General features: G+C 39.0%; 1 protein-coding gene and 1 long non-coding RNA gene across 2 annotated transcripts in view; one reads left to right on the top strand and one right to left on the bottom strand.

Annotated features, from left to right (window-relative positions):
• The first annotated feature begins 2134 nt into the window (after positions 1 to 2134).
• On the top strand, positions 2135 to 18129 carry LOC142152708 (uncharacterized). Its single transcript, XR_012691381.1, has 4 exons — positions 2135 to 2232; positions 12796 to 13004; positions 14300 to 14877; positions 17681 to 18129. It is a non-coding gene; the product is annotated as an uncharacterized LOC142152708 (long non-coding RNA).
• NEURL1B (neuralized E3 ubiquitin protein ligase 1B) overlaps positions 7304 to 25110 on the bottom strand; it is a 52516-nt gene continuing 34709 nt past the window's right edge. Inside the window, exons 3-5 of the mRNA XM_075209628.1 lie at positions 19304 to 20008; positions 14424 to 14543; positions 7304 to 12991 (exon numbers count right to left, since the gene is read on the bottom strand). Of these exons, the coding sequence (XP_075065729.1) occupies positions 12750 to 12991; positions 14424 to 14543; positions 19304 to 20008 (1067 nt within the window). The 3' untranslated portion in view covers positions 7304 to 12749. The remainder of the gene's footprint in view (positions 12992 to 14423; positions 14544 to 19303; positions 20009 to 25110) is intronic.

The raw sequence follows: 25110 nt of genomic DNA on the forward strand, positions 1-25110 counted from the left end.
TGTATTATTCCTACCATTTGTTCCTCTCTAGTAGATACTGAAGAAAAGAAAGTGTTTAATACCTCTGCTTTTTCCTTAGTATCACTTATCAATTCACTCATCTCACTTCTTAGGGGTCCTGTATATTATCTTTTTTAATCATTTTGCCATTTATATACTTAAAAAACTTTTTGGGATTTGCCTTACTTTCTTTTGCAACTTGTTTTTCATTTTCTAATTTAGCCAATCTAATTTTCATTTTGCATGTTTTATACATTCCTTGTACCTACAGAAGGACTCCTCAGACCCTTCAGACTTAAACAATTTAAATGAACGCTTCTTCCTTTGCATTTCTTCCTTTACCTTTTTATTTAGCCATATTGGTTAAAACTTAATTCTTTTACATATTTTTCTCATAGGAATGAACTTATACACGTGTGTTTCCAACAACACAGCCCACTTTTCTTCCGTATTTTTTCCTTCAAAAACGTTATCCCAGTCTATGCACTTTATAGACTCCTTTAGCATATTAAAATTTGCCTTTATAAAGTTTAAAGTTGATCCAAAGTTTCTAGTTGACCCCTTATACCGTTGCTTCTGGAAACGAATTTCAAATGTGACCATATTATGATCACTGTTTCCCAAGTGCTCCTTTACTTGAATATTTGATATTACGCCTACATTATTTGTTATTACTAGGTCCAGTATAGTCTGGTTCCTAGTTGGTCCCTCTACTAATTGCAACATGTAATGGTCTTATAGCGTGCTCAGAAACCTATTTCCCCTAGCTGTACCACAGGTCTCAGTACTCCAATCAATGTCCGGATAATTATAATCCCCCATAATTAAAACTTGACCTAGTTGTGTAGCCGTTTCAATTTGCTGTAGAAGCTGGGCTTCCTCAATCATACTAATGTCTGGTGGTTTATAGCATATCCCTATCAGCAACTTCTCTGAACTTTTTCCTCCACTGGATATTTCCACCCACAATCCTCTATATGATCACCAATATTCTCGTAAATAACTTCCTGAATACTTGGTTTTAACTCTGGCTTAATATAAAGATATACTCCTCCTCTCCTTTTATTTACCCTATTCCTCCTGAAGAGAGCATAGTCTTTCAAGTTGACTGCCCAGTCATGTGTATTATCCCCACCAGGGGGTAAATGTATCAATGTCCAGATTCTTCAACTCCGGAGAGATCGGCGTCTTCAGCGCTTAAATTTAAAGCGGCGCTGCCTTGTAAAGGGAGCGCCGCTTTAAATTTAAGCGCTGAAGACGCCGATCTCGCCGGAGTTGAAGAATCCGGACATTGATACATTTACCCCCAGGTCTCCATAATACCTAGAATATCATACTGTTCATTCATTGCTACTCCCCCATTTTACCTGTCAGGCTTCTTGCATTTGCAAGCGTACACTTAAATCTTTTGCCTCTCTTAGGTATTTCTTTTTGCTTTAAAAGGGCCTCTCCTTATCGGCTATGCTTCCCTTCCCCCTCTCTCCACCCTCTTGACTCTTGTTAAATTCCTCCTTACTACTTTCAATATCTATCCCATGCTTTCCTCCTAAGTAGTTTCCATTATAGTGCCATTAATACTATATTTAGCCTTTGCATATTTGATACTCAAGTGCATTTTTTGGTATTAAACTGTAGTAGCTATGCTCTTGACCATTCCTCTAGTCTACCTAGATCATCAATCATTTGTTTTACCCCTCCTGGTGTGTCTATCCTGTTGCATATGTTTGTGTCATCTGCAAAAGGGCATACTTTCCCTTCAATACCATTTGCAATGTCAACAATAAAAATATGAAAAAGCACTGGTTCAAGTACAGGTTCCTGGGGTACTCCACTGGTAACCTTTCCTTCCTGTGAATGCACTCCATTTACTGCAACTTTTTGTTTTCTATCCTGCAACCAAGATCTTATCCATTCAACCAGTGGTCAAAGTGTGCCAGTATACCATACCGCCACTTCTGTCATTTTAGCTCCTGATGTGCAGCCTGTCACATCTATGTAATGTGTGGCTGCATAGTACATAGCTGTGACAAACTGTACATTCACGTATATAGCTTTGGACTTTTGAACTTTTTTGTACCTCTGCAGCTCCCGTACTTAGCTGCAAAGGAAAGTGAAAGTATGTGTTCCACCTGCATTCCACTCTCACCAAGTAAACAGAAAAGGGAGCAGAAGGAAAAGTAAAGCAGAAGTAGTAAAATAATGGAGAGAGAGAAGAAAGCCTCAGGAGCATAGGTAAGAGGAACAAAGGAGAAGAAGGTGCAGGGGGATATGTGACAGGAAAGATGATGTTGCAGGGATATAGGTAAACGGTAAAGTGTAAAAGGAGAGAAAGCTTAAGAATGTGAAGGTCAGGGATGCAGCCATCATAAAACACTATTAGTAATGAGGGATGGGAATGCACAGACACATTTTTTTGGGGGGGAGGGGGGGGGGCAAATCATTTGGGCACCAGTGTTAAAAAAAATAATTCAAGCTATCATACTCCATTCACTTATATTTTCCATACCCCCACTTCTAAATTTACACTTCAACCACTGCATTCAACAATATTAGAATCAAATTCTAAGATTTGGGTTTTATTTAACAGTCTGCAATGTGTGACAGTGTCTAAAGTCTACATAAACTACATATATGGCACCCCTTGATCTATTAAATTAGTCACCCATTCAAAAAAGTCATTAAGATTTGTTTGACATGATCTTCCCCCAGTAAATTCATGTTGTTTAGGATCCTGCAAGTTACTGGATTTGAGGTATTCTACAACTCTTAAGAGTGTTTCCATCAATTTCCCTAGTACTGATGTAAGGCTCACTGGTCTGTAGTTACTTGCCTCTTCCTTTACATTTGTGTAGTGGGACTACATTTGCTCTTTTTCAATCCTCTGGAATTACTCCTGTAACTAGTGACAGGTTGAATAATTCTGTAAATGATGTTACCAGCATCACTAGAAGCTCTTTTAGTATCCTTGGATGTATCCCATCTGGCCCCATTGATGTTTCCCCTTTGTTTTGAGAGTTCTGTTAGGACCTTCTCCTCTGTAAATGTACTTGTATCTGCCTCATTTTTACCAATGCAAGGGATGCAAATTAGTTTATTATTGTGACTGGATCACTGATAAATAACTTCTGCCATAAATTTATTTAAAAGGAAATTGTGCAGGGCGCTTTTTTTTATATAATTGCACATGCACTTATTTTTGATTTTGTGTATATTTTGAGATTTACCCTGGTCTCATTATTTCTGAGACCAGGGTAGAATTTGCTTTTTCTATTTTAACCTTTCTAAAGCACATGCCTTATTTCTGATGTATGTATCTGATACAATGAGCCTTTGTTTACAAAGTCTTTTGTGTATTGTGATGTGTTTTGTATGGAAGTGTCATTGTTTGGGGGTTTGTAAGGTTGCTAGTGGAAACCTCCAATTAGGCCTATGGGGAGGGAGACCAATAGCAGGAAAAACCTGCTCTGACCAAAGGCCCAGAAGGGGGTCATTACAGTGTGGCCTTTTGCAGTGTTTAAACCTTTCTGAACATTGTGAACAGCATGTGGTGCATGACATCACAGCGTCTCTAGAATTTCATAGATAAGTGTAAATATTGTTGGCTTTGCAATGCATGTAAATCCATGTTTGTGTAAACACATTACATAATGATTCTAAAAATAGTCTGCGTCTAAACTGTATAAAAGTCACTGGTTTGTATTGAAAACTTGTTCTTCTGATTTCATCTGACTTGAGTGAGCACTGATACCTTTAACCAGTGTGAGAGCAAATAAGCACCATGCTTCAAAGACCTGCTTGGAAACATCTTCAATATTGTATTCCTGTGACCTACACATTAGTCCAAAAATCTAATCCATTCCCACCTGTCCTGAGGTTTGGACCCAGCTTTTCCGATAACACCATTCTGCCTGCTACCCTGGTCAGTGTGATAGGCCAGGGGGTATCCATCCACAGCATCCCTGATCCAAGGGGTCAGGAATACCAGCCCAGGTACATCAGCAACGAGATACGCTAGCAGTGTCAGTTACCCAGAAGAAACCCAGTTCTGGATGCCGTTATAGGAGTCTAGTGGTGGCAGCATTTGTAAGCCCCTCCTCCTGCAGCAAGACGGCGCATTTGGGATAACAAAAGGGAATGGTGGCAAAGTAAGCCCAGCCAGTTCCCAGCAACAACAGACAGGGTGGCATAGGCGGTCCATCCTGTCACAATTATTTTTGCACATAAGTTAAAAACTGGCTGTTTTTCATGTAGCACACATACACTTGATAAATTAAAGTTGATTTAGGACATGCCCTAAACCAAAACTGTCATCTTATTTTAAATTTATCTCCCCCTCCAATGCAACATGGTTTTGCCAAGGTGCAAAGTTACTCCCTGGTTTTTGCTTTCCTTTCCTTAATGAATCAGGCCCAGAGAGTGAGACTATCTTTAGGCTTAATACTCCTTTTGTTTTTCTCCGTTCACTTATATACCTAAAAAAAAAAAAATTTTGCCTCCTTTACCATTTTCACATCTTTATTACCTCCTTAGCCTCCTACTGTCTAACAAGATACACCACTTGGTCTTTAGGAAATATAAGCAGACTCAGAATAATGAATACAATCTTTTTTGCTTTCCCAATACCTGCTAATTCTTTTGGAAACCACGCTGGCTTGGCCTCCTTTTCTTTGTGCTTTTCCTAACCCTTTTAATAAAATGTCTGTTGCTTTAAGTATTGTCTTTACATTCTAAAAGAGGTATCCTAGTGTTGCCTGTTCCATTTACTTGGACACACCATTACCAGTACTCTTCCAGGAGGAGCCAACAGTTCTGTATCATGGGAAAAACAGCAGGTGGGCTGGAAAATAGATCATGGATTAGAGCCAAATGGTTTTAACAAAACTGTATCTACAATTTGCCACTTCAGTTTCAGGCTCAATTTGTGTTGTAGAGAATGGATCCCACCCAATGAGAAGAGTCATTGTACTGTCCCTATAGGGACCAATCTAAATGTTACATTGTATAATAAGACCATGTATACAGAAGGACATATAATACAGCACAAGGAATAAGAACTCACCAGGGATGCGATCTTATTTGCAGAAGAAAGCTTACCTATGGATTGGTCAAGTTGTTGTTATTTGGCACTTCTGTTTACTGCAAATAGACATATTCAATTTCTTCTTAAATGTAGGATTGGGCATTAGAAAAATGTGTGAAATTGATATGTATTTTGCCATTTTACTTCTCATGTATGGAGTCAGATAGTTACATAGAAGCAGGCCCGGCGCTCCCATTAGGCAAGGTTAGACAATTGCCTAGGGCGCCGGGACCTGCAGGGCGCCTCGAAATGAAAAAAAAACGGAAATCCACGTGGAGGAGAGGAGGGAAGGGGCTATTGAATCTTACCTGCATGAAGCTGCTGCTCTCTGCTCTGTCTTCTCCCCTCCGCTGGCAGTGACAGGCCGTGATGATGATGTCATCATCACGGCAGGTAAGTTAAAGAAAGACATGGGGTGGGGAGGGAAGCGAAGCGGCGATTTTCAGACTGTGCCTACGGCGCCAAGGACCCTAGCACCGGCGCTGCATAGAAGCCTCATATCTTTATTTCTTGCACACATACCGTACATATCGATCTATTTATCCCTGTATATATAGACTATATGTATATATTCAGTTTTGTTTTATTTTTATATTTAACTTAAGACAGGTTTATTTTTGGATGGGTCACCCCTATAGCTAGCACTAAAGGATGCAGTTTAACTTAAATATAATCAAGCTTATTCTATCATATCCAGGACCCATGGAGATAATGGGGCCCGCAACATGGGGAACTAGCGAGCTGTGGGCCCGATTCACTCCTCTCTGCTCCGGGGCCCACAGCTTGCTAGTTCCACCTCTGATTTAATGGTAGGAGACCTGATTTGGGAGGTCTCTTACACAGGCCCGGCACTACCATTAGGCAGCTGCCTAGGGCACCGGGCTCTAGAGGGCGCCACTGGTGTCCAGCACTACTCTATTATCCTGTGCAGGGGCAGCTGCTACAGCCCCTGCACAGCTTCAAGTGGAGCGAGTGATCGCGCCCTGCCCCCACTCTGCCGATGGGAGGCACTGTCATTTCTCAGTTCAATTCACCCTCCTTCCCCCCTCACTGCCTGTCGGGCGTGACTTCATCACGTCCCGACAGGAACAGTGAGAAAAGCAGCATAGAGGAGCAGCTGCTGAAGAGATGACATGTAAGTAAAGAATGCTAGGGGGAGGGGCAGTGTGAGGGAGAGCGGACAGCGTGATACAAGGGGGGGCAGTGTGAAGGAGAGGAGACAGTGTGATACAAGGGGGAGGCAGTGTGAAGGAGAGGGGACAGTGTGATACAAGGGGGAGGCAGTGTGAAGCAGAAGGGGGGTCAGTATGAAGCAGGGGGGGCAATGTGAAGCAGGAAGGGGAACAGTGATGGAGGGGGGTGTGAAGCAGAAGTGGGAGTGTAATGGATTGGGGACACTGATGAAGGGGGGACAGTGTGCTGGATAGGGGACATTTTGATGCAAGGGGGGGCAGTGTGCTGCAGAGGGGAGTACATGGTGCTGCACGGGAGGAGGACATGGTCAAGCAGGGGGCGTGGTGCGCTGTGGGGGGGGACATTGTCAAGTGGGGGAATGGTGTGCTGTGGGGGGGGGCATGGTGAAGTGGGGGGGGGGCACAGTGTTCTGCAGGGGAAGCAGTGTGATGGGTCATTCTCAAAAGTTTTTTGATCCCACATCTTACACTTGGATACTTCCCCTCTAGAAATCCTGTGTTTGCCCCTGGACAGCAGTGGAGTCTGGACAGCATTTTACATGAAACATCACTGCAGCCAGACCGCTGGAGGAGGTAAGGCTTATCTTTTTTTTTTTTTTGTAACAAAAGTGTAGTGTGTGAGGGTCTTTGGTGATGAGGGGGGAGGGGGCGTTAGTTTAAAATTTTGCCTAGGGTGCCGAGAAACCTTGCACCGGCCCTGCTCTTACACTGCCCTCTGATGGTGGAAGTTTTTGCATTGTCACATAGACAATACAGTGGCATGACATTTGCCAGACCATGGGTATCACTCTAAAGACAACACAGAGCATATGGGTAATATTGGGACTTTTCTAACCCCTAACTCTGGTTTGAACAATTAAAGAAAATAAAAAACGTGGTTTAACTTGGTCTTTCAAAACACAGAAGTGACCCTTGAGCACCAGATTAGGCCATGCATCATTGATACACCCTATGGGCATAACAGATTTTAAAAAAAAGTCTGTATATTATAAATTACAATCACCAGAGTAAAACAACTTAACAATTCTCTACAAGCCATATTTGCTTTATTTGCCTTTGAACAGAAATAATTTTTAATGGAACATATAAAAATGTACAATGACAAAACAAAAAGCACAAACAAAATGAAAAGTGCAAAATAGACAACCAATATTAAGTCTTATATAGACTAGAATATATAATCTTAAAATGCATTACAAGCATCACAGTAAAGAACCATAAATCTTTATTTTTTTTTCCCAAAAACAAAAAACGTAAAGATCCGGGGAATAAAGTTGAAGTATACAATGTTCACTGAATTACCAAAAACAAAACATTATCAGTGGTAAATCTATAAAACATGAATTTGTGTTGAATTGGTAATAGGTAAGTAACTTTTAGTGTTTTATTATTATTATAACATGGCGTCTGAATATAAAAAGTGCACAAACAAGCTCAATAAGGCACAGACATTGTCTATACAAATTATTTACCATTCCATAAAACATTTCAAAATTACAAATCAATAACTTTAATTGTACAACGATTGTCTTCCTGGAGTGGGATGGGTGGAATAGGTGTAGCGAAAACAGAAACCAATTACAGGGAAAAAGGTTTGCTGATTATTTTGGCATGGTGGTTAAAAAGTGGAGGCACAATCTGGGAAAATTTTAATATCTCCAATTTTATCGTTAGAAATAAGGCAGTGAATATTTCTATCAGTTTGTCACAAAATCCTGAGATCGTTAATGAATAAGCAAGTCTCTAACACCTTTATACGAGTCAAAAAGAAAGATTGTGTTAAAATCTGGCTACTTTAGGCTTCGTACTGCCCAAAATTAAAAAGTATAATAGCATTTAAAATCAGAAGAATGGCTCATAATAGGATCACAGGTAAAGAGGACCTGTCTCCTACACAGTAGAGGCAGCGATTTCATGGATTTAAGAAATAATGAGACTGGAGCCTGTTTTAATAGCATATGTTCACCAGGAACTACTGCATTTATTCATTATTTACAAGCAATGACTTATATTTATGATGCAGATATTCGTTCCTAGTGAATTAAAAGGCTACATTCTCGGGAATATTAGTTGAGCCTACAAAATATGGATGCCTCAACTGTGTATAGGCAACAGGCCCACTTTATGAAGAGTGGTATTTGATACAAGTCAACAATTTTAACTCGTAGGCCACTTTAAGACCCATTGCTACCTGAATTTCTTTTTGGAGTGTATTTTTTATCTGTAAAGTTTAGACCAGAACCATGTTGTTTAGTCAAAGTCCACAAATAAAGAGGCAAAAGGTTTTGACCAAGCTCACTACATTTTTCTTTTTCTTTTATTTTATAGATGAATAGTCATCCCCACAAAACCAAGTAGTTCCAGATGATTTCATCCCTGCCAGTGACAGGAACAGTCATTTCTCTAGGGGCAAGCATGTGTAAAATACAAATATTGGTTGTAATGTCCATTATAATGGGGATGTAGGTGTACTGAGGCTACAGCACAAATCTTTTAAGGATTTGTAATATTTGTGTTATCTTTGTGCAGTGTTCCAAAACTATTATAATACCGGAGCGGGGCACTAATGTCTACAAACAAGTTAGGTTTTAGGGTTGTATCAGCATTAGTGAAGTTATTTTGTTGACTTTACCACCTTTATGTATATACCCAATAGTGGGTATTAAAATGACATAGATCATGCAACTGAATACAAATCTAGTAGTTATTAGTGATCTGAGTAGATGTACCCTTGTACTAATCTAACCAGAAGTCCAACATCAGTGCAAAGTTATGTAAAGATCTCTCTTCAACTAACATGCCTAAAACCCTAATTTTTCATCCTGTACACTTGCCACACCATCAGGTAAAACAATACTCTGTCTCATAAAAAGTTAATTGCTTCTACATCCAAGTGTTAATATCAGCTCCAAACCAAACTCAAGGTTACCTTGAAAAACGTTAGCTACTGCAACACACGAAATATAACACCAGGCTCTCTAACACACTGCCTGCTACGCCACCTCAGTAAGGCAGCCTACATCACACAAAGTTATATATACTTGTTCATTTGAAAATACATTACCACCATTTTCAGCCTCAAGGGTTGGGAATTGTATTATCTTATGTAAAGTAGTAATCCCATGAACAAATGGTGTTTTTTTTTGTTTTTTTTTAACATAAATCATGGTGGCAGGGTGTAAGAATAGGGTTTGTATTTACCATTATTCCATGGCTTGATTCTTCAGGCTGCTATTAATGATTTACAATTCTGCACAGTGTCATGGACTACAATGGCAACCACAGTCCCATGGCACATTATGTAATGAGCAGATAGGCTTTGGAATACCCCTCTTTGCTCTGTCTACTCTGTGCACTGTAAGATCCTCCCCTTCCTCCTACATTTCTGCCTTCACTTGAAAAGCAACCTCCAGAGAGATTTTGAAAATTAGATAAAGTTTAAAAAAGGTACCTAACTCGGTATTAGAAGAAACAAACCTATGTGAGATTGCCGTTTTAACCAGTTATATATGTTGTCAATCTTACAATTTATTTGTAGTATATACTGCTGCAGTTAATTTTGCATGTAGGTGCAGAATCTGTTTTCCAATACCCCAATGTCAAAATAGAGGTAATGAACACCATTTCCACAAAACCAGGTGTACTTTAAACATCACTAACAGCTATTATAAACACCTACAATGTTTAAGGCCAGCTAAGGATAACTACTTGTCAGTCACATTGCAAACATTACTTGTCCAGACCACAAAACATCAACCTCTATTTTATGCACAATAAATCAGGAGTATGCAGACTGTGAATTCAGTTAGGCACTATATAGATTGATGTCACTTATTTCTAATGAATTGACAGGCTGCAGTCAAATATTAGTTCAGCCTACAAAACAGCCTTCAAGTGTATGTAATTTAAAGCGTTAGGGTTTGTTTTTTTTGTTTTTACTTTAAAGGCAACAATTTATGAGAAGATGGAGAAAGAGTGGGGCCAAAACACCTCCTGTCCATTCATTTCTAAGTGATAAAATACTGCTGGCAGGATCTGCCCAATACTACAAAAAGTTTGTATAATTTTAAATAGGACAATCTACTTGAAAGCAGTGAGTAAAAAAAACTTCACAGCACCAAATTAAGCAGCAGTAAAATGATTCTTAAGAGGATGATTATATAAAAAGAGAAGACCTTACATTAGGGTCTGGGCATTTTACAAAGAAAGTAGTGATCATCACCTAATCTCCAGAGTGCCTCACGTGCAAGAAGTAATGTATCTTTGTGGGGTTTTTTGTCACTACACCACAAAACATTCTATAATACAGCTACCTCTTATTATGACTTTGTTTTAATCTACTGTTAAACGGAAGTCATTTATTACAGAAACACATCTAGGAAATCCCTATATAATTTGCTAAATGGTTATTTATTTTTCTGCCGCCATCTGGAGAATATAAAACACTTATTAATGTTATTTTTAATATATCTACTCGGCTGCTAGAGAATCCAAATAACTTTCTTCAAGTGAATTTGAAAGGAAACTAGTCTACGCAATCACATTGCCTTTGCTTTTCCCCTTCATTACAATAGAACTTTTCCGATAGTCAACAGAGCTATGAAACTTTCTAAAAAAAAAAACCAAAAAAAAAAAACCATTTTATATTTTTAGATGTTAGAAACCCAAAACTCTTGTTCTGAAGTAAATTCTTTTTTTTTTACCATAAGACAGCAAAGGAATAACATAAACAAATAAAAACAATTTACTAATTAAGTTTTTGGACCGGGGATATGACTCGTGACACTTGAAATTCCATGTAAAGCTGGCCTGCCTTTTAATAAAAAATATGCCCTATGACAAACTAAATCTCTATTTTTGGTGACACACTCAATTAGAAAAATATAGGTTTATATTTCAAACACATGGATTTTATAGGTAATGGAGTCTTAGAACAGAAAACATTACTTTATGTTCTTGCTAATCATCTGTGTTAGTGAGTGGTGAACACCGAGAACTACAAATAAGTAGCTCTGAAACATTTAACTAAGACAGTCCTATACCCATTTTCCAAACTCACAATCTAGCTCAACTCCTTAAATAAAACATTCCTTGTAATGGGTACTTGTAACGTACTGTGGATATAAAAAGTCTACCCACCCTTTCTAAAATTGCAGGTGTTTGTGAAGGCCTGAAATGAAGATACATAAAATCATATCTTTTTCCACCTTTAATGTGACTTTGCAACCAACAACATCCAAGTGAAAGACTAATGAAAATTTTTATCTTCATTTATTTTTCCTAAAAATTGTCTAATACCCTGGTTTCATAATTCGACACACTCTTTCATAATGGGGATATAGCTGTGTTCAGAGTTAACCACATTCAAAAGGTAATTATTATACACCTGCTAGAAATGAAAGATATCAATTAGCCCCAAATGAAGATCAGCTGCTCCTGTAGGATTTCCTTGCCATTTTCTTGGCTGCATCCTATTATGATAACCATGGTCCGCAACGAGCTTTCAAAACATCTACGGGATCTTATTGTTTAAAGGCATAACATCAAAAGAGGAGAAAATGTCATAGAACAGGGACATTACAATGCCAAGATCAGTTGAGACCACGGTTTAAATATTTGGCCTTAATTCTAAAAGGCAACACAGCTAATCACCCAAAGGACACGTTAGCTACTTTGAAGCATTGTGGTGGTTGCATCATATTTTGGGACTGCTTCTCTTCAGGAGGGATACAGAGCACAATAATTAGCTCTGAATATTAAGTCATGAAGATGAAGAGGAATTTTACCTTCCAAAGCAGACTTCCAAGGCAAGGATTAGCTTCAGAAAAAGGCAGATCAAAGTCTTGGAATGGCCCATTCAGAGCCCAGTCCTCAATCCCACAGACAACCTGTGAATGACCTATAGAGGGCAGTACACTGGAGATCCCCTTGTACCTGCAATTTCAATAAGGATGTGTAGACTTTTTACATAACCAACCTCAGTAGTGCAGGGAAAGAACTACCTCATTGTGGAAAAACATTGGCAAACATTTTGTTTGAAAATCTCTGTGATACCCACTTAACTGTACCTGCAGTCTCTGTCAAATTATTTGTGCCTGATTAATGACACTGGAAGGCACTACTCCTTTGTGTATGCACTGATAAAATAATGATTTGCTTAAATGGGCCTTGGGTGAGAACATTTTGGTCAGTTGCACCCCTGAGTAAAGGTACCTCCACAACCAACTTGTTGTTGTATTTGAGCAGTAAGTACACCCTGAACAATTGCTTTATGACCCTGTATTGGAGGTATTCCTTTATCAACTGGCCATGAGTAAGAATACTGGCACAAATTTGTGGCGCCACATCAATGCCTTAAGTTTAATCCCAGAGTGGACACATAAAGCACAGCTTTCATTGAGGGAAAGTCCCTGTTTGACAATCTTCAGAAAAGTCAGCACACAAAACATCACTGTGAAAATTCAGACTCTCCACGTTTAAGGACGGTATGTTTTAATGACGTCTTTTATCACCCTGCGACAGATGGGACAACAGGCGTTGACCTGCCTCTTCAGCTTCAGCCCACAACTGCTGCACAGACACATGTGGCCGCATGTATAGATGACTGTTTCAACTTCATTATCAAAGCAAACCGCGCACTCCCCATCTTTGCTTCCTTGGGGTTCTGGTGCAAATACAGGCGATACGGGAGGACTCAGTGGAGAACTAGGAGCGGTCACTGTAAAATGAAAGTAAGCAATGTATGAAGTACTGACTTAAGTGATGAAAACACCATCTGATAAGTGAAACAAAAATTTAGCTATGGCACTAAATGCTATTAGGAAACACAATTGAATAAAGTGATTGAACAGAAATAAAATATTAAAGCGATATTCGTAAAATAAAAAAATCCAGAATTCTGTAAATCTTTGATACGATCCAGCATTGTTAAAGAGATCTTAAATTGATAAATCTCAAAGAGAAAAAAATATATTTAGTGAAGTTCTGTTTAATAGTTGAAAAATGCTTATATGAAACATGTGGTATCACACTCACAAGATGCGAGTTGAAAGCGAGCCTTTCACAGATATCATCTGATAGAACTCCTTACGAATTTCAGCACGCTGTAAGGAGGCTCCTCTATAGATGAAGAAAAATTCTCTCTCCAGTGTTCCTCCAAATACACAAATGATGAAATGATAAAAAAAACTGCATAGTGAAGTATTGTTGGATTAAGGTAGAAAACACCAACCGTACAATTTCAATAAAAGGTAAATATGGAATGAAGAAAAACTGTTAAAAATGTATAACAATTTTATTAAAACATATATCCACAAAGGGAACAATGGGACTGGTAATGGAACAAAATGAAAACACTGGAACTGATGTCATTCAAGGTTGGCATTTCCTACCTCAATCCAACAATAATTCACTATGCAGTATTTTGATCACTTCCATAATTTGTCCATTTGGAGCAACACGGGAAAGAAAGAATTCTTCATCTATATAGAGGATCCTCATTACAGCGTTCTGAAATTCGCAAGGAGTTGCATCAGAGGATATATGTGAAAGGCTCGCTTTCTTCTTACATCACGCGAGTGTGATGCCACATGTTTCACATAAGAATTTTCACCTGATTTTATTTCTGCACAATCATTATTTAATTGTGGTTTCTAATAGTGTTTAGCACCATTGCTAGATTTGTTTCACTTTGTATTTGACATAGGAAAAGGTCGTTTCTTATTTCTAGCAAGGCACCTTGCCCCTAGTGTCAGCGGCTAGGTATACTACACTTTGCATTTACTACACTATGCGTTAAGATTTGCTCCCCTCTCCCTTAATTTGTAACTTTTTGTATTATCATTTTAGAGCTAAGCAAGCTCATGCCTTTACTTAGTCTACAATACAGTATAAGCCCAAATATCTGCATTCTCCAAAAGGGGGATAGTTTTGTAATGAAAGATATCCTAACTGCTGTGAAGCTGTAGCTCTACTGTACAGACTTGTTACATTTATCAATCAATGCTCTCTCCTATTGTTTCCACAGGACAAGAGTGGATTGCACAAGCCTCTATGTATTCCTTTCTCACTATTCCTGTGTTATATTCTGGAATCTGTTACTCTGTAGAGAAGATGGGGGAACAAAAGAGTAACCAATATTTCATACATACCCAGAGACGACTCAGATGCTGAAGAGGAGCGGTTCACACTAAAGACCATATCCGAATCACTGTCATACTGGGAACCACTTGGAGAACCAGATGGAGAAAGAACACTGGACTGGACTGTGCCTGATGAGGAGAAGATTATGATTACTGCCACAATGCAAAGTAGTAAAACTAAATAAGACAATTTTTCTGGCTGCTTCTTTTTAGAATTGTGATGATTTTTCATTTTAAAGGAGAACCTAAGAACTGTTTTCACTACTGTACCCACTGCGGTAGACCATGCTGTGCACTTTAGTAGGAGGACCCTGAAATGAGATTGCCATCTCGGGTAGAAGGCTGGAGGGGAAATGGTGAAGCCACACCTTATTTCAGTCATATAGAAAAATCGTACAGAAAGTCTCTGCTAAACTGCTGTATGAACAAACGCAAAAAAACAAAACAAACAACAAACCTATAGGTAGGTTGAATTTAGGAAAATGGTCACTTCATGCATCCCGTTTTTTGCGACAAAACATAGTGGAGAAATGTGAGAGCAAACTGTACATCACACATATAAAGTAGTCACACAGAATCAATTACAGGAGTGTTATCATGGTATCAGTGTGCACATAAACATTAGTTCCTAAAGTTTATATATCCAAGTGCAAATGATCAGCACAACATCATCATATAAATGAAATTTGAAATTCAGGAGCCAGTGATAGAAGTTATCAATATCTTTTGGAAGTGAAGAGGAACAGACAGAGGAGTGTAACGTGCAGAGGGTAATTATAGTTTGCCAATTTCTTTTTTACATTCCTTTGTTTGATTGGTTTCCCATTTCAAAATATCCATTTTGTTTGCAATGACTTAAATGGAGTATGTTAATGGATATGGCTGCAGTAACATATTGGCAGTATGTTCCCACACTATCTCTAAACCACAAGCCTCCTCCGCTCGCCTGTAGGAGAGAACATCTGCGTTACAAAATACACGGCTAACACTATGCAACAGCCCACAAATAAAAATAACTGTCGGAGCCAGGATGCTCGTTCAAACACAGGGCAGAGAAACAGTTGTAAGGTCTTGGGAAAGGCACTCCATCTCATGGCATTTGTAGCCATGAGACAGGAAATGGTGAAGTCAGAAGCACCAGCACATGATTGGGAACAGACAGACATGCTCATTTTTATAGTGTCTATTTTGGAAAATGTTTGTCTTCTGCAGTCATTCTCTAGATTTTCACATGTCAAATAAACAGAAAGATCTACTGTGAAAACAAATATCTAACTACAAGAAGCTATCTAAAATAAATCAATATAGGCTATCCTCTTTCTCCAGAATTAGATTTCCGCTTGCTAAGAAAAATAGAACAAACGCACAATGTTTGCAGATTAGATGGTGTTGATGAGCTACTTTAATTGTTTATACAAATGGGCTTTTAGGTTGATTTATATGGGATTATAGATATTTGCTAGTGCTGATTCATCTTTGGAGAAGTTGTGTGCAGGTTAGATATAAACATTTCCCTTAACTCTTACCCAACCTCTGTGATCTTTAAGTTCCAGTGCAGCAGTACACAATAATTCTGCCATCATCCAAAGTGATATGCACAGCTGCAATCTTCACATACATATTAGCAGTCACAATAAGGCTAGTTTGAGTCAGGCACTGTTGAACACAGTAGGGTTTCCTAGTGTGTTAGGTGTACACCAGTTTCCGTAGTATATGCGAATTTGCACTGCCAACAAAAAAAAGTGCACGCCTATGCCCATATGCAGATTCGGTACTTGTGCCACCTTACGCTTAGAGAGGGAGAACAGGGGCGTGCAAAACACAGTACAGTAAGTGCATGTTTGCGTGATTTTATACTGAGGCAGAGATGCAGAAACCTCTCTTAATAGCCCTATCACTTGTGGTGCCTAAATTTTATGATTTCGGGAGTATATATTTTTTTTAATGTATACTTTACTGCTTTCATTTGTACATGTGGAGGAACATTATAGCTACTGTATTGTAGAGGTATACTTTGATCAAAACTAATAGGAATGTGTTTTTTGCCATTAAAAAATGCTTATGACCTGGTTGGGTGTATCTGGGTAGAAAGTAGGATGCCATTGGAGCATAAATACGCAATTTTTATGCACAGATTTTTTTCTGAGACATTTTTCTCTACATTCATGTGTCCGACTCAGCATAAGCCCCAATATTTACTCAGCCTATACTCCCCTCACACACTTCCTTTCCTCAAATAACCCTTGTACTAAGCACCTGTACCAACGTAACGTAAACAATGATTTGTTCATTGCTAAATTTAAAGACCACTACTTGCCTCTATTCACATTGACCTCACTGCTACATTTTACACTGCTGATCATGCTCATACAAAAGCTGCCTTCTCTAGGTCTTCAGGATATTGTCTTTTCCAGGGAAAGGAGGTGCCTGCAGACTATAAAACATACTTTTTCTACCCCTCTGGTTCCCCCATATTTGTCAGTCATATTTAAGCTTGTGTATATTCTATTTTAAAAAGTAGTTAAAATAACTGTTAGCTTGTATCGTTCGCATGTAGACTAGTCCATTGTTTCAGTCTAGGCAAAAAGGATTATTGTCCACCAGTCCTGTATGAATGTACTTCACACCAGGGGTTCTCCTGTCTTCCTTTACCTTTGATCTGTGTGTGCTAGCATAGGAAAAGGGTCCACAGACAGAGCTCTATGTTTAATTACAGAGGATGGCATTGTGGATTCAAATGCAAGTGTGTCTGGAGTGTGGTCTTTCCTGTTTACGCAAACTCTGCTGTCACATAACGCCTATTCCTATTTAAATCAGGCGTGACTAATCTGCTATCTCCTTGTCTGTAGGTTTACCTGTGAAAAGGTAAACACACAAAAAGGACCAATCAGGCCGGTCCTGGAATTGCTGATGAGGTCATTTCTGGGCTTAAGACACTCACAGAGGGCAGCACTACAAAGTGATAGCTGAGGTCAGGCTGGCGTTGAGATATAATAATCTCTGCCCCTGACAGGAAAGGGACAAATCGGTCCCTGGAGTACTGCCGTTGCCCCAATCTACCTCTCCAGGTCTTGGGGAGCTGTGTGTCCGCCGAAAGCGGCAGCAGTCCCTGAAAGTAACAAGGATTCTGGTGAGGTGTTTTCATTCTACCCTGTATGCTGTCTATGCCAGACTGTAGTGTCACGTGTTGCAAGTTATTATTTAAATATGTTTAATGCCGTTTGTTGCTACCATTTTGTTAAATAAACTTGTTTGTTTTATTTCAGATATTTGCCTGGGTGATTTTGAACCTTGGATAGGTACCGAGTAGGCCAGCTGTGCGGCCCAGAAGGTTACACTAAACCGGGTATCCTCACAGCATCCTACCTATCAAGTTGATCCTTCAGTGTTTGTTTCGTTGGAGCCACCTCTTCTCCGCTTTCTCTAGCCGTTGGCATACCATAAGGCTCAGTCACCACTGTTTGTCCCCATCTATACTACTTCCATTCGGTTTTAATGCCATTTTGTGTTTGATACAAATATATCTATCCTTTCTGAATTTTTCACCATCTGTGTTGACCCAAGACACGGAATGACTTTTTGGCATTTTATCTTGGATATCCTCTCACCAATCTTTCAAAAGCTGGGCGAACAATATAGCCGCCAACCAGCAGAAGCTGCTTACCAGACATTTCTAGTTCTGTTGAGAACACGTAAATAAACCCTATCACTCAAACTTACTGCCTTGATGTCATCCTTTATTCAGTCTTTCCCCCCCCCCCCCCCCATCCAATCAGTTTCCAAATCCTGTTTAATGCACCTAGGAAATATCTTCAGAATACGTACATATCATACACAAGACAAAGCAAAACTTAATGAACGGCTGCAATTTCCTATTTACTTGTCTTCCCCTAACCAAATTTGTAATTTTCCTTGTGAAATGTGTCATCTACTGCTTCTCCATTGTGTCAGTCCCTACATTGGTGGCCTTTACTTTATATAATCAAATATAAAATAAGTCTGTGAAAGTACAAAAAACATTGACAAAACTGCACCAACATACATCTCTTCCCTTGTTTCAAAATATCTCCCAACTCAGTCCCTCCGCTTTGCCCAAGATCTGTACCTTTCATCCTCACTCATAACTTGCACCCATTCTCGAATTACAACACTATTCAAATCAGCAGTTGTTCTACAGAATTCACTTCTTTGTACAGCAAGACTTTGCCCAAGCCTCCAAACCTTCAAGCATTCTGTGAAAAACAGACCTCTTCAGGCAAGCTCAAATTCCCAAACCACCATCTTAACCTCCCTAAAAAATTCCACTCAAATACCACACCCTACATAGCTCACACAAAACTTACATTTATTCTTTTTCTATACTCAAACAGCCTACTGACAACCAAATCAATATTGCTGCATCACTATGCACTTTTTCTTATTGGTTGGACAAATATGAATTGTAAGCAGGGCCCTCTCACCTCTTTGTCATTTTGCTATTAACCCACTCTTGTTTTAATACAGTGTTTGTTGCCAAATGTAAGAATCTGCAGATTATGCTGGTGATATATACATAAGTAATAATAGATACCACAACATAGTAGTGTTGTATTTTTAACCATCGGGTACAGCAACACAATAAAACTATAAATAACAGTGTGGAAATAGAATGGAAGACAGTGTACAATAGTCTTAGTATCCGGAGGTCTTTTGCTTGGTTACATATGTATGGCTTTTTACATGTATTGTAAACTTGAAATGACCCAAGTGGAGTCTAACAGGCTATGAGCTATGTGCAAAACCACAGCAAATGCTGGAAAAATGAGGTTGTAGGAAGACTAAATTAAACACAGCATATACTAGTTCAAAAATGCAACTTTTTTTTTTATTATAAATAATCTTCTACTTACCCATAATTCTCAGTTGGTTGACAATCCCGTGGATGGAAAAGAACACCCAGAGTGGCTGTGAAGAATCCACACATATCAGCATCCCACGACTGTTTCCGTTTATACCATGGTGAATCTCCCCACTGGGCATAAATGAAAAACTATGGATATCCCCATTGCTCATTGTGAACAAGCCTTGATGAACAACCCAGTATTCCTTCCTGTCTAATAGATAATCTGGGTTGGATGGTAGATCATAGGTTCGTAATGTGCTTGGATCACAGGAGGTGATACCAAATGACAAGGAGCCATAGTAAGGCAATGGCAATTGGCCTGTCTCTATAAACAGGGTCTCACCAATGTGCATTGGCCGATCAGTGAATACTATCGTCCTGTTGCTCTCTTGCCAGTTAGTGTATGCCACAGTTCGTTCGGGTGACAGGGTGATGTCAGCACCACGAGTGGGGTGAAAATGCAGCTCTGTGTCCAACAAGGTGGGCATGCCTTGTGCACGCTGTCGCCTGTTTGGACAACAAGGTATGGCATGGTTATCTGTTGGTGGTGGCACTCTACTCAAGTTCAAGTTGGCAATTTTTGCCACCACCTGGTTGTTCTCTAGTTCATTATTATTGAAGTTTGCTGAATCATGGCTACTTTGGGGCAAGCAGGTGCTCAGCCGCGGACTGCTCAGTCGTCCTGGAGGCATGGTCTCTGCAAACATGCTATCTGTGGGACCAAAGAAAACAATTTTAGACATTTATGAACACAGAATAAAGATGAAATAGCAGAGTCTTCTGAAAAATTGGTTCTGTCATGAGATCAAGGATTAGAATTAGAGTGGGATGAGTTTCTTAAATACAGCAAAAATCAGAACTAAAAACAATAATTCTTTCAGGAAACCATTTAAACTCCAATTCAGGAAAATACAGCCTACCAATTAAAAAGGAAGCAGCAATTTTATCTCATGGGTGGGTAGAATATCAAAAATGTCGGTACTACCAATTTTTACACCCATTACAAACTCTAGCCGCGCTGGTGCCGCCTCGAACCCTCATAACTGTACAAACCTTGTGCAATGGGGTTATATGGAACAACCTCAGATCCGTTGCAATCTGCACATCAGACCCTCTATTTCTAGACTGCCATTGTTTCGCAAGTATTACCAAGCTACCTTAGCCAACTGATGTTCTGTCAAACCTTTTGTCACACTCTAAAAGGTAGGTTGACCTTGAAAATGACATGATCATCACAGGCTCGCTAGAGTTCTTGCTCTCTAAGCCGCACTGCCCGCAGCTAAAATGATCTCTACCGTTCGACTCTCTCTTTCTGTCTGGGACTCTGCAAACAAGGCTCTCAGCCTGTCGGAACATCCCCCTCCCCTCACCCCATTTGGCACCATCCTCTTTTCCTCCCTGGCCAGGGGAGAAAAAAAGTCTTCTACACCAAGGCGTGGCCTTGGTGTGGAAGGCTGCGGGAATCACACATTTCACTCAAATTGTGGGTGATTTTGGTCCCCATTCATTCTCATATATACACGAAAGACAACACATTCCCAACTCAAAATTCTTTCGACATCTCCAAATGCGACATTGCATCCAGTCATCCTCCTGTCCCCTTGCCCTCGATGCCTCTCCCCTTTTAAACGCAACAGCATGTACAACACTAATTATAAAGGGGCTATCTCCCTTCTCTACCACTCTGTACTGGTCCCTCAAAACCCCTCACAGGCTCCATACATTACTGACTGGGAAGTTGACCTGGGAGTATCCATAAGCAATGAATAGTGGGACACAATTCACATTTGAATTTCTAATTAAATTAAAAAAACAAAAAAAAACCCAAAAAACTCTTATAAAAAGGTTTTCACTAGGTGAGAGTGTCTGGTCCCAACCAGCCTACACACTATGTTCCCCACCACATCGGACACATGCTGGAGGCAATGTGAACACAGAGGTGATTTCATGCACAGAGTGGGCATGGCCTAGACTAACCTCCTTTTGGATAGCGGTTAGAGATCACATAGCAGAAGTTACCGGGCTCACTCTTAACTGGACTCCTGCTAACGTTCTCTTATATGCCCCCCATCCTCCACCTTGACGAATCCACAGACAAATTGATTCATATCTTCTGCGCAGCAAAGTTTCAAATAGCCCATAACTGGAAAAAAAAAAGCAGCCCTCCTTCCCACTAGGAGGTACTTAATCATATTTGGTTGGTATCCCAAATGGAATAGATCGCCAGTCTCCAAAACAACAAGTTGGCATCCTTTCACCAAATTTGTGATACTTGGTATTCGTACCACTCAACACCCCTGCGTGGAGTCCAGTAAAACCACTCCTTAACCTACCACAGTCACTCACCCATCCCCTTCCCCCTCTGGCATGCTCACCTCCTAATATTCCCCTAACCCTCTCATCCCCCATAGAGTTGCAAAATAACAATAGCTGCACGGTTTATGTACAGGCCACAAGCCCTTCCTTGGCTCTTTTTAACCAGATCGCTGGACTGGTTAGGAATATCTCCCTCAGATGGTCTATTATGTCGGTCCACTTTGTGTTATATGTACCTTGACTGCATAATTTTTTTTGCAATGCCATACCTGTTTTTATCTTTATGCTACTTTCAAACTTTTACAAATAAAAAGATTTAAAAAGGAACAGCACCTGATGAATAATTATGTGTCTCAGTGATGTCATCTAGTAAATTTGTGTACTCATATATTATGGTTCAGGCTACATTAATGGCTGCCTCCACTGTGTGTACTAGACAAGAGGTCTTTAATAAGAGCTCATTCAGGCCATAACCTGAAGACATTTCTTCATGGAAAACATATCATACATCCCATTTTCCATCCCCAACCAACCTTGTCAGGCTCAGCCAACAACCCGTGGTAACCCAGCTGTAGATGAACAAAAACTCCCAGCATGCTACGCTGCTGTATGACTAACATGCAAAACGTTCAGCACCAGCTGGAGTGTCACCAGTTACCTACTTTTGGCTTAGAGCATCAGTGGATTGAGCCAGATTTTGAAAACACAATACAGTAGTGTGATAAATGAGTAGGTGTCAGAAGCACTGCAGCTGCCTCATGTCAGAGATGGGAGTTGTGAAACCTCTCTTTCAGGCCTGAAGCTACACCAGTTTTTTGTTATAAACAAATAGTGTGAGAGCTCATTTAGATCCGAATGGAGTGAAAGGTGTATTAACACTCGTGGGCCTGATAAAATATTAAACAATGCTGAGAACATGACCTCATACTTTTAACTGATTAGTCATACTGGAACAGAAGCATTGTAAAGGACAGGGGTGGAAAATTAAAACAAATGTTAATTTACTATTTTCTTAAACGTAGAATAGATGCAAATAACCTTTCATTTCATTGTTCTGTGGATCAAAATAGGGGAGAAGGTTGTCTGTATTGTATATCAATCACTAGAATAATCTCTGCATTAAAAAACAAATTTCGGAAAGGAGTGGGGGAGGGCATCAAGCTTCACCCTGGGAGGAGACTACAAAATGTCTGTAGTCCAGATTAATTTGTAAACAAATGAAGGCGTTTAGCTTTAAAGATATAAATAAAATAAATGAGGAACATATAGAACATTTATGTTTAGTAGAATTTTTAAAGTGCAACCCCTTCATTATTTAATACAGTTATGTCTATGTATGGAGAGAGAGTAAAATGTGTTCCAACACCCATTTCCCCTTCTTTTTCTCCACAGCCATTTAAGGCAAGGCGTTTGCTCCAAGTGTTTACAGAAGTTCACTGTCCTTTTATAAGAAGGAGAAAAACTGTCCTAGGAAATCATAAACAGAAGCTAAACTAACCACATTACAGGTAGTAGTGACCAAGTTTAGAAGTTATCGTATTTGTGTGTCATTATAAACAAAAAAATATCTGCAAACCATGTGCTCCTCTGTGCACACTTAAAAAAAAATTGTATGTGAAGAAACAGGGACGTCACAGTGTTTATATCCAGTGAAAGATAGTTGAAATCCTGTGAACTTTGTTACCCAAAGCTCTGTTCTTTTTCAAAATCTTTCAAATACTCACCACATTTTATGAGGTTTTGCATTTTTCTTCCAACCTTCCTCATTTTAACTCTAAACCAAATCGAGGTTTGTTGAAAAAGAATTTACGCATTCACTACTAATTATAAACACACACACACATATATATATATATATATATATATATATATATATATATATATATATATATATATATATATATATATATATATATACACACACACACACACACACACACACACACACATGAGGATGCACTCAATTCACAATAAGTAAATAAAAAATTAGAGCTGTGTATAGTCCATAATTAAAAAAATAAATAACAGCATCCATACAATAATATGCCCTGCCCTACGATCGTTTCTCCTAGTTCGCCCCCGATGAAACGTTTGTAGGTCAGGGCATATTATTGTAATATATTTTGTATTTTCTAACTGCTGGTGCTGATAGAGAAACATATACATATATATATATATATATATATATATATATATATATATATATATATATATATATATATATATATATATATATATATATATATATATATATATATATATATATTATCACAAACACTTGCCAACTTTTTAAATCTGTACTCCAGGAGATCCGAGTACAGATCATATGACAAAGGGTAGGAGGGGGCATGACGTCATTATGGCACTAAAGCCCCGCCCCACCACATAAACAAAAAATTCACGGCATTGAATAGCAGGGGCGTGGCTTAATTATGAGATTAAGCCCCACCCCCGCCATTCAATGCCGTGAATTTCGTCTTTTTACAGGGTCCGGGAGGACTCCCCGAAATGATATATTTTTTAGAATTATATGTTCACTGGGTGGCACAGTTCTACTACTTTTTGGAAACACATATGCAAAACACTGAAAAATATGCAATACACAAGTTGCTATAAACACAGCCCTTTAACTCTTAACAAGCTTTAAATGTACCTATTAAGTTACTCTAGCTCCTGTAATCGCATTCAGAGTCCTTAATCTGTCATGTCACGGGTCAGAGTTCATTTGTCACAGTCTACTGTTTGGTCACAGATGTCTTAATCTACAGACAAGCCTGAGAGATGTTACCATAAGAGGAAATCTAAATGAGCTAATGCTTGTACAAGCATACATGAGGATATGAGCATAGGAATTTCTCAAACTCCCTGTAATCTTAACAACGACAGTGAAAGCCATCCAGAGATCCAAATTGCCTGGATGCGATTAAAGATTTTCATCTGATCTTTTAAGTCATTGTGATACTCAAGTCAGAAGACACATATAGCATCAGCAGGTTTACAATGTCTATTTTAAGTACCTAGTGTGGATGCTGGTGAAATTTAATACTGTGCATCTCCAGAAATATAACCACTTTCCAACAGTTTAACCCTCCCATCAAAGCAATGAGTAAATGACGGTATTGTGGAAAACAGCAGGCTTCTTGTGACATAATGCTTTGCTTAAAATGTTTGTTTAATGGAGAAGAAAAGCCATATATTTAATAAAATGCATCCATCATTATTGAAGCTGTTCTAAGCGCCTTTAAAAGGTCACCAACTTAAACAAAGCATTAAAATAGTTGTGGCATATTCACAAAGGATGTTGTATAAAAGGTAACACTACAAATAGTTTTCTAAATTACTTTTACCAAACTGAACACGATAAATGTCAGAATGTGATATTTAACAATATATTGAATAGAAATGGCTCCCTATTTAAACATTTGCAGCTGATCTATTGCATGTCTCCGAATTTTTGGACTGCAGTACATTCTTCAGTGCCTTCATACTCTCTCGACT

The sequence above is a fragment of the Mixophyes fleayi genome, chromosome 4, assembly GCF_038048845.1.
Source record: "Mixophyes fleayi isolate aMixFle1 chromosome 4, aMixFle1.hap1, whole genome shotgun sequence".
NCBI lineage: Eukaryota > Metazoa > Chordata > Amphibia > Anura > Limnodynastidae > Mixophyes > Mixophyes fleayi.